Raw genomic sequence first — 10,808 nt, 5'->3', positions numbered from 1 at the left:
GGTGGCCGTGGAGACTGCATGGAGTTGGTCCTCTTGAGGCCTGTGAGGAAAGGGGAGAATCAGCAGTGGCGTTTTGGGCTCTGGGGGTTTTGCCTGTTTTGAGGAGGGGGCTACAGCCCAAATCGGCTGGGGAAGGGGAGCTTGAGGCCTTTGGCTGATGGATGCAGGTAGGTAACATAATGGCTCAGTCTCAGAAATTTGGGAGGAGCAGTTGCAGCTCGGGCTGGAGCAGGGAGAGTTTCACTAGAGGGACCCCGTGCTGCAGCGATCGCCTGCAGGAGAGGTGGGAGGAGGAGGATGAACGTGGTTGTGGCCAAGCACTGGGCTGAGCTGGGAGGTGAACAAACCTGGCAGCGCTGCTGCGATGCCCTCACACCTCGACCTGCAGCAGTGCCCCAGGACCACATCCCAAAACAGCAACGGGGCAGGGGTGCACAATGGTTACCCTTTGAGCAGCCCTGAACACCCCCTTCCAGCTACTACCCCTTGAATTGTCCCTTCCTCCGCAAGGAATTAAATAGGACTTGGACATTTCCCAGCTGTTTTAGCTCCACCAAGTAAATGTGCAAGCTCAGCTCCCAGATGAAAAGCGGGCTCTGGAAGTGCCCATCCCCTTCTGGAGGCACCTGGGGAGGATCCAGCCCATGCTGAGTGCTGCCACCCTCCCTCCCCTTGGTACCATTGCTCCACACAACAGCTCGGAGCACCCCAAATCCTCACAGAATGAGGAATGGCATCCCCAGCCAGGCAGGACTGGTCCATGCCCACCCCTTCAGCAACACCTTGTTGGGCACCCTAGCAGCAAAGTGGGGGACACAGCAGCATTAAAAATGCTTTTTCTTAGGGTTCAAACTCAATTATATTTTATCTCTGCTTAAAATTAACCTGGTAAGCGCTGAGCCCACTCCTCTCCATTTACAGCTCTCACATCGTGCATGGGGCTTTCCCAATTCGCACCTTTCCACGGGCCGTAAAATGCCCCTTTGCAGGGAGAAGCACAGCAGGACCCTGCCTTTCCTCCCCAAATGCAGGGGAAGGGACAGGGAACCCCCTCCATGCCTCCCTCTGATCCCCTGGACCTCCCCATCTGCAAATCCCATGGAGCAGAGTGAAACAGCAGGTGCCAGTGCTTCGAGATGTAAAAATCCCTCAGCATCACTTAGTACCGCACACTGAGGGGAGACGGCATCGTGCCCCCAGCCCTCTCCTCCTCCCAGTCGCAGCTCTCACCTGGGCTCCTGCTGACCCCACTCTCTTGGGCGTAGTCGCGGCTGTCGGTGTCCCCGTCACCGCACGGGCCTGCTCTGCCCTCGGCCGGTTTGCGGCCTGGTGCTGCGTGGCTCCCCCGGGCAGCTGCCGCCATTGCCTCACTGCCTGCGGGGAGAGGGACAGAGGTGGCGGTGAGGCCTGCACCCCAACCCTCGCACCCCAAGAAGAGCCACCTGGGTGATGCCCAGCCTGGAAGAGAATGAGGATGGGCACGGCAGCTGCGGCATCACCCCCAGAGCACCAGGGATTGCCAAGCTTTGGAAAGCCCAAAGGACATGGGAAACCATGGGGGCACCAGGAAACACAAGAGACCAGTGGAAAAAGGCCAGAGGCATCCATCAGCCACTCCTCAGCAGCCATCAAACTCGAATTTTCTTTTTGCTGATCATCTTTCATCTATTAGCAAGATGCTGGCTGTCCCAGCCGATAAATCCCAGGGTGCCGGGACAGCTTCACGTTGATAAATCACAACCCACGGATGTGATGGAAAAGGTCTTGGCGCTCACCTGGCTTGTGCTGGAGATGCCAGGTATAAATCTTTGTGTGACATAAATGGGATGTTTATCCTTGGCTGGGCTCTCAGGGTCACCAGGCACAAGGAGAAAGCAAAACGCAACAGATTCCATGTTGAGGGGGAGAGAAGTGGGGGGGAAAACCGCGATACTGAAGAGGAGGGAAAAAGAGCATCCACAACCAGGAGCCCTGTGGTGCAGAAAGAGCGATGCAATAAACAATTTTCCAAGGGAGCCTTAGGAAAATCAGGGGCACGTCAGGAGCATGCTGATTGCCAAGAGGGACTGGACAGACCGCCCCACCTCGCAGGCGAGCTGTCAGCTTAATAGAAGCAGCCTGGTGGTAGGCCAGGAAAGCTAAATGACACCAGCCACCAGCACAATTAAATAGTCTTAATTAAGTGGTTTCCTCAACTGCTGCTGCATGGGAAGATGAAGATCACCACCAGGCACAACCGGGATGGGCACTGCCTTGCTAAGGCTCAGCCAGACCCCCCAAGCTGATGTACCCCACCATGAGTGCTGTTATTCAAAATTGACTCCCAGCAGCGTGGCCACTCTGGGAGTAGTGGGAGCCCTGACACCATCCTGAGGTTGTGGGTGCAGAGCGCGTATGAGGTTAAAAAAGATGAGCCCTAGTGAGGAACATGGCTTCACCCCAAAAGTGGAGAGCACTGATTGCTGCTGCTTAGCACAGCCCCTCAGCTGGCGTCAGTATTAAACACAACATAGGCAGAGCCTTGGGGGACTGCAAGTGCCTGGAGAGCAAGGTATAGCCATAGAAATCCACTGCTGCATCCTCGCCGTGCTCTGGTACCCACACACAGCACCAAGAGCTTCGGTGGGGCACACTCAACGCGGCCAGAGCAGAGCAGCTCCACCGACGCACACAACCCCCCTGTGAGCATCCCAAAGCGCCTGCGGGAGTTGCTTTTTTTTTTAAAGGATTGCCATTAAATAACCAGAAAAACACCCGTCAATCAGCATCGGGAAGCAACACCCACGGCAGCAATTCCGGCATTGCAGCCCAGGCGTGTGCAGTGGGTGGGGAAGCCCCAGAATAACTCGGTCCCCGCATGGTGGGTGGCAGCGGCAAGGAAGGATCCTCGTGGGTGACCGCGGCAGGGACAGGAGGGATGGAGAAAGGGGGTCAGCACAGGCAGCACCGAGGCATGGCACAGGGGAGGGTGCAGAGGCCGGTGCTTACCATCGGGGTCCTGCTCGGCCGGGGGGCCCGCGTCCGCCTGGCCTTGGGGGCACAAACAGAGCGAGAAGGGGTGAAGCTCCAGACCCCCCATCCCTGCCGACACCAACCCGGGCTGTGCTGCTGCTCCTGCCCCAGCTTTACCTTTTTCTATTCTTTTTTTTATTATTATTATTTTTATTTTTCCCCCTCATTGCTGTGTTCATACTCAGGGGCTGCCCAAATTCCCAGCTGGGCACCCCAAATTCCCACCCAGGGCTGCTTGGCTTGAGGACGTCCCTGCAAACTCAACCATCCTGACCTGGACAGCAGGCAGGGGGTGATCTTTGCACCCTTAAAAAAATAGACAGCAGCTGCATAAATGTTCTGAAGGATTTTTGCTAGGGCTCACCCTTACAAACGATGGGGAGGAGACCCAGAAGGAAGGGGCCAGCCCCTGTCATCACCTACCTCGGGTGGGTGCGCGGGAGGGGAGTTTCGGGTCCGGGACGGGGGGCTCCGATGGGGTGGGCTCACTGGAGGCTTGGGGTGCCCTGTTCTTGCTGACAGGCATCGGCTGGGGCAGCATTTGCTTGGGCAAACCCTTGAAGAACCAGGCACCGGAGCGCTTCCACACCTGGGGGTGCAGGCAGAGAGGTGTCACCCACATTTCGGGGGGAAGTGTGGGCATAACTGGCAGCCTTCACCCCCCCCGCATCACTGGGGTCTTCAGCAGGCAGCGCCAAGGACCTGCATCCCCTGCTAATTCACTCTTATGGCTTTTGCACACTGTAGGTGGCAGGGAGCTGATCCCTGATCACGACAGCATCTTCAATATTTAGGAGAATTAGGATATTAGGAAAAATTCTCATACTCAAAGAGTGGTCAAGCACTGGAAGGGGCTGCCCAGGGCAGTGGTGGAGTCACCATACCTGAAGAGGTTCAAAAAACATGTGGATGTGGCACTTTGGGACGTGGTTTAGTGGCCATGGTGAGGTTGGGTTGATGGTTGGATTTGATCATCTTAAAGGTGTTTTCCAACCTTAATGATTCTATGTTCCAACCTCAAGACTTTGTTTTTGAGGAAAAAAAGGGCATTTTTTCTAGAAAACAAGGTCTTCCTCTAAGTGCCAGACTCAAAGAGCTGAGCAAGGTTTAACAGTGCTGGGGAACTGGCTGGAAGTTCCTGGGAGCATCCTCCAGCCTGAAGCTGGTCCTGTTTTGGAGGCCTGGGGTGGGAACCAAAGGCAGAGACCATGTCCCCGCTCTGACATGGGAATGTCCACAGCTCCACACTCACCTCCCGCTGCTCACTGCAGATCTTGCAGAGCCAGATGGCGTGGGGCCGGCTGTTGGTGGTCTCCACCCCGCACTTGGTGCAGACGTTCTGCAGACAAAAAGCAAAAGCACCGCGTGGCAGCAAGGACAGCATGGCCACCGAAAGGTCCCACTGCACCAGCATCACCCCCTTGGGAGCGTGAGGTTAATGAGAGCTGGTTAACGAGATCTCTCCCAGCACAAACATCGGTGACTGCAGAAACCCCTGGGGTTGTCCCCTTGCGGCACGTGTGAAGTGATGCTGAGCAACCAAAACATGCACCAAGAGATCCAGGTGCACATTTTTGCACTGGGGGAGAGGATGTGTGGGTCTGAGGGGCTGCACACAGCAGTGGGGTGCAGGAAGACACCTCACCTTCTTGCAGTCCTCGCAGACGACACAGGCGGACCCCCGCGGCCCCAGCTGCTCCCCACAGAGGATGCAGCGGTTGACACCGTCCCCCAGCACGCTTCGGCGCATGTCCTCCAGCCGTGTCATCAGGCGCCTGGCAGAGAGGGGACACAGAGAGGGGTGTCAGGAATGGCACGGCCAGGATGCGGGGGTCCCAGTCCCAAAGGACGGCCAGGATGCGGGGGTCCGCGCTCCCCAGGGATGGCCGCTGCCTTTGGTCCAGCTTCCAGCAGAGCATCCCCTCTTCCAGCTACAGGAACACAATGAATCACAGAATCACAGAATCGCTCAGTTGGAAAAGCCCTCTGAGGTCATCACGTCCAACCGTTCCTGTCTACCCCCTAAACCATATCCTTAAGTACCTCATCTACCCGCTCTTTAAACACATCCAGGGATGGTGACTCCACCACCTCCCTGGGCAGCCTGTTCCAGCCTCTGACGACCCTCTCAGTAAAGAACTTCCTCCTTATCTCTAACCTGAACCTCCCTTGGCACAGCTTGGTGCCGTTTCCCCTTGTTCTATCCCCATCACCTGGGAGAAAAGACCAGCCCCCACCTCTCTACAACCTCCCTTGAGGCAGCTGTAGGTGGTGATGAGGTCTCCCCTCAGCCTTCTCTTCTCCAGGCTAAACAAGCCCAGTTCCCTCAGCCGCTCCTCATCAGGCTTGTTCTCCAGAGCCCTCCCCATCCTTGTGGCTCTTCTCTGAACACGCTCCAGAATCTCAACATCCTTCTTATAGTGAGGGGCCCAGAACTCAATGGGACAAAATGAAGGGACAAAACACTCCAGGGGATATATCAGACAATTATACCCCTTCTATATTCCCCTAGAGCTTTATATTGCACCACTGTGAACTTGCACTGATGCTGCCAGGGAGCAGATATCAGCCCCAGCTCCCACAGGCATAAAATCCACCCAGGCCAGCACCTTTGCACAAATGGGGTTGGCATTGGTGAAGCAGCTTTTTCCCCAAAAAATCTTTCCCCCCAGACGCAGCGACCATCCATGGAAGAGCAGCAAGTGGAGATCTTGGATGGGCTGTGACAAAAGACTGAACAAACTAATTAGTTTCCTCACTTACTAAGGGGAAAAAAACCGTATCAGTTACTTTGTGGAAATTCATAGCCCTTTGAGGGAAATGCAAAGGGTGCACCAGAGAACAGGCTAGAAAAACACATCTGTTTGCTGCAAAGGTAGAAAAAAATCCAGTTAAGCAACTTCTGAGAAACCAGCAGCAGCAAAAGCAGTTTGCAAAACAGGAGTGGGCTCCCAAGAGCTGTCGGCGAGTCGTGAGCTTGGTTAACCCAGAATCCTGGCCCTAAAAATAGCACAAGAAGGGAAAAAGGATGCATTATTTATGGCACTGGGCGAGGAAGGAGCAGGAATTTTTTTCCCAAGCCCACCGGGGAGAGCAGCAGCCCCCTCCCATGGTAGCCTGACCCAAATCTGACAAAGCCACTAACGTGGCACATCGTAAAAAACCCCAGCGTTTAAAATACATTTTTAAAAAGACATTTTCCCACAAGCCTGATGACAGCTTTGGATTCATGGCGGCTCGGCTGCCGGCACCTCCAAATCGCTCATAAACAACAGGGTGTGGAGAAACGCAGTGGTGTTGTCAGACGTGGGTGCTCCATAAAGAAATAGCAGCAAGAAAGGGGAAAAAATAGAGCACTGTGGAATATGCAAGTTATTGCAGTTCATATCATGCCCCACTGGAAATTTGCTGCTGTCAATGGGAGCGTTTTGAAGCACTTGCAGCCACCGAGTCGAACCCAAAGTGGGGATGCAGCTCCATGACCCCACGGAGGTCCCGGTGATTTTAAGAGCTGCACCATCCCATAAACACCCAGCAATGAGCATTATCCCGATTAAAACCCAAAAAGTGGCCGTTCCCCAGACATTTCTTATTTAAATTGAATCAATCACATCACGGGTGTTCCCAGCCCACACGCAATGCAGGGTCTCCACAAAGAGCCCCCAACAGCAAATAACCACCAAAGCCCAGCTCCTGCTGCACCACATTGCTCCCACCTCAACAGGAAACATTTCTGGGGCAAAATCTTTATTGTCCTGGCAGCGAAGCATACGAACAAGCCCCATCTCTTCTGCAGCTCCCCCTCCCTGTGCTGCAAGAGCTTCCAGTTGGAAATCTGCAAGCCCAAACAAACTGATTATAGAAACCAGAACAAATGGCACAATCAAAGCAAAAAAGGAGGAAAAAAAAGCCTTTGCATTTCAAGAGATTCATTATTTAGCAGCAAAAATCTTTCCCAGTCTCTCATTTAGCAGAAGCGGCTTCTCAAGAGGGTTTTTTTATTTTTTAAACCAGTGGAAGAGCTTCAGCAGCCAGTACACACACCTGTGGCACCGGTTTCAAACGAAGCATATTTCCCTAATTAAAACACCCATTCAAGAGGGAGAAATTGGGCATTTTTAACTCAATTTGAATGCTGCCATGAGAGGATTGTATTAAAAAAATACATTTTTAACTGCTGGCAGAAAGAGGGCAGGACCTGGGAAAGGAGATACCACACCACCAGGCTGGGAAGCTCCCAGTTAAGGTGATGCCCTGGGAGCAGCCAGGACCAAGCTTTTCTCTTCTTATCCCCTAGGTACCATTTCCCCCCTAATTTTTATTGCACAATAATTAGCCATTCAATTCATCACTCTCCCCTGCCCGTCTCTAAGACTACAGCAACATCTTCCTCATCACTTCAAAGTGCCCATCCCTCTGTAAGACTGACTTCAAAGAGCAGTAAATACGCTTCAAATTGTTAAAATAGGGAAAAAAACCCAATGAGAGGAGTAACTGAAGCCGGTGGCAGGGAGCTGGCTAAGCCCAGCACCCGGAGACAGCCCTGGGAGAGGGAGAGCATCCGTCATCTGCCAAAGAAATAGGAATTCGTCACTGATGGGAGCAAGAGATAGGAACCGGGCGATGCGCTGTATCTGCAACGCTTAACATGCACCCAAGATAACGGCAATAAAACAGCCCCCGAAGAAAAGAAAATCTGCCTGGGCCCATAAATATGGCTTGGGAGAGGAAGGCGAGCAGGAGCTCAGTGCAGGCAGGGGAAGGGCTCTTGGTTGGGGAAAGAGCTGCAAACATCTCCTGTGATTTCGGGTGTGTGAAGGGACCCCTGGGGATGCAGCAAAGGGTGCCCACTGGGATGAGGGACCATCTTGGGCTGGATGCTTGGTAGGAGAGAAACCTGCAGTGCTACAGCACCCACATTATAATCATTAAGGTTGGAAAAGACCTCCACGATCATCAATCCAACCGTCAACCCAAGCCCACCATGGCCAATAAACCATGTCCCCAAGTGCCACATTGAACACCTCCAGGGATGGTGACCCCACCACTGCCCTGGGCAGTCCCTTCCAGTGCTTGGCCACTCCTCCAGTATAGAATTTTTTCCTAAAATCCAATCTAACCCTCCTATGGCACAACTTGAGGTCATTTCCTCTCATCCCATCGCTTGTAAGTTGGGAGAAGAGGACTTGCTCTAGGACTGGAGAAGGACAGAAAGTCACAGCATTAAGTGCTGATGATCTTGGGAAACAAGGCTGAGCAGCAGGGCAGGCATGCAGGAGTTTGTCGTGTTTAAATATTCATTGCCACTCTGCGGAAGCGAGCGGCTAAAGACGTGCCTAATGGCTTTTAAATCATGTCGGGGAGGACATTTAATGCGGCGTAGGGGTGGGAGAAGGACCTGACCTGCGGGAAAGGAGCTGATCCAGGGCACTGTGGGCTGGGTGCTTCCCAGCCCCATGCGGGAGCCAGCGGGGATGGACTCAGCCACTGCTTACGTGGCAAAAAAACCTCAAGTAAAACACAAAGGAGGTCACAAACTGCCTCCAGAATTAAGCACTGGCTCGGCTCTGCAGGGAAATCATGTTCCTTAAAGGGCTGAATATTAAATTAAGGCTAATTTTAATGGTATAAAAGAAGCAAGAAAAGAAGCCAAGCTGGAGATTAAAGAAAACATAATTAAAATCAGGATGAAAAATTAGAATCAATTTTCTTCCAAGAGCACAGGTAACTAAAGGTACAGCACCTTTACAGGTTGACTTTCAAAGCTTACATAGGAAGATGCCCAAGGAGGCCAAGGGATTTATGCATTTCTGAGTGTCCCATTCCATGCTAGCCCATCCCTCCAAGTCCTTGCTGCCTCCTGTGATGTGTTGCAGGAGAATCACTATTTTATGGGCTCATCCCAGTCTCAGAAATAACAGAGGAAGGTTTTTTTGGGGAATAAAACTCAACAAACCAACCCAAAACCCCACAAAAATTCAAGAAACACATGCACTGTCTCCTGGTCATGAATTAATCTCAACTCTCCTAGAAGCTGGCACCTCAGGAGATGTTTCCATCTGCCTTTAGCAACTCCCCTGCCCTTCCCAGCTCATATTTTTCATATTTTTTGTGTTGTCTGAACATGACGAAGAAAATATGAGAGCGTGGTCCCCGGAGAGCATCGCTGCTGCTGGCCACCGAGGTTAATGACTTAATCCCCCGCGACTCCAGCCATCTGCTCCCGCATTAGCTATGTGTCATCCCAGCAATAAGCAGCCAAATTAAAACACAATAGCTGGCCCTCTCGGAGGAAAGGTGAGGGGCTGAGCCCCATGGAGAGATCACCAAACCTTTTAGAGGGTACCAGAGGGAAGGGAATAGCTGGGACATGGATGGATGCAGGCCTGCGTCACGTCACCCCCGGGAGAACCAGTTTGGGACCACAAGGAGCTCCCCCAAAACAGCAATTTCTGATGTTTGGGTGGCTGAAGATCTTTCCTTGGACGCTGGGAGTGTGATGGACCTCATTAGACAACTGAGCAGACTGGGTGGGTTATTGATGGCCTCCAATCAGAGGTGCATCACGAAGCCAATTAGTGCCTGCAGGTCCCTCCTGCAGCAGCCAGGAGGAACAGGCTCCTCATGGAGCATCACCACAGCAGGGAACCCCTTAAAGCCACTGCAAGAACCCCCTCAAAGCCACCGCAGGGACCCCCTGGGGATGAGTCCAGGCCAAGTGGGAGGGAGCAGGGACGAGAAGGGATGCTTCACCCTCTGCCCACCGGCTTTTGGCTCCTGTGCCTCTAAACTGGCCCGAAGGATTATCCTAATCCCCAGGGAGTTGTAAAGTCCTTCATCAACTCGCATTGCATCGCTGTTTAGGATTATTTCGGCTCCTGTTATCCTCCTCTGTGCTAGGAGACAACAACCCAGCCAAAAAAACCCTCACGCACCAAAGTGTCCCTGTCCTACAACCCTCATCAGCATCCAGAGCATGCATCCCCCGGGCCTCCATCCACCCTGGCTGCTAAAAATACTCCTTCGGTAGATTAATTTGGGCTGGATTTGACACCAAGTCTGATCCCACCAACATCATCTCAACAAGCGGCATCGATTTGTTCCCGAATAAACACAGGACACAGGAGAAGGGACACGACGAAAATGGAGATGGATGGGCCCAAAATCAGGAGGGATTGGGCACAAGGAGGTCCATTTGCAGCCAACTGTGGACTACACGATTGCTCAAACATCCTATGTAAGGCTCAGATGCATCCTCTCAAACACATCCACTCATTAACACAACTCCAAGCACTTACCACCTGTTCCCTCTTTGGAAAGTGCATTCATTCACACCAGCTGATCTTTATATTAAGAACCGGGTTTCAATGGATCTTACGGCTTTTCCTCTTACAGGAATAGAAAATACCAAAAAAAAATTAAAATTGTAGAAACCCAGGCTTTTCCAGAGCATCTCCCTCGAGCGAGGGCTATGGTCACCCCCACTGGCAAACCCGGATTATTTTGTAATATAAGAAGCTATTTGGGATAATGTCCGAGTGGCTCCTGAACGGGATCGCTGCAGCGGCTGTCCCGTATTTCTGGAGCCGCGCATCCGCCAGCTCCGGCTATGCGAGCCAAGAGACACAAAGGAGCTGGCACGGCTCCCGCAGCGCCTACGCGCGGGAGAGAAAGCGGCCGCAGCCGCGCATCCGCCACAGCTTTTTCATGAATGGGGATGGGAAAACCTCCCCCGGCTCCGCTAGCAAAGGGAAAAGAAGGGACATTTTGGGCAGGGGAGCGAATGGCTGCAGGAA

The 10,808-nt window shown here is 52.9% G+C and overlaps 1 protein-coding gene across 1 annotated transcript in view; it reads right to left on the bottom strand.

The window, feature by feature from the left end:
• The window catches only part of LOC104542237 (rabphilin-3A-like), a gene marked incomplete at its 3' end in the record, with an annotated part of 13,667 nt that overhangs the window by 289 nt on the left and 2,570 nt on the right, over positions 1–10,808 (bottom strand). Inside the window, exons 4-9 of the mRNA XM_010186475.1 lie at positions 4,658–4,787; positions 4,265–4,351; positions 3,436–3,601; positions 2,989–3,030; positions 1,231–1,374; positions 16–40 (exon numbers count right to left, since the gene is read on the bottom strand). Coding sequence (XP_010184777.1) covers positions 16–40; positions 1,231–1,374; positions 2,989–3,030; positions 3,436–3,601; positions 4,265–4,351; positions 4,658–4,787 — 594 coding nt within the window. The remainder of the gene's footprint in view (positions 1–15; positions 41–1,230; positions 1,375–2,988; positions 3,031–3,435; positions 3,602–4,264; positions 4,352–4,657; positions 4,788–10,808) is intronic.

This window comes from Mesitornis unicolor, unplaced genomic scaffold, assembly GCF_000695765.1.
Source record: "Mesitornis unicolor isolate BGI_N332 unplaced genomic scaffold, ASM69576v1 scaffold20236, whole genome shotgun sequence".
In the NCBI taxonomy this organism is placed as follows: domain Eukaryota; kingdom Metazoa; phylum Chordata; class Aves; order Mesitornithiformes; family Mesitornithidae; genus Mesitornis; species Mesitornis unicolor.
This window is presented reverse-complemented; position numbering and strand designations above follow the sequence as displayed.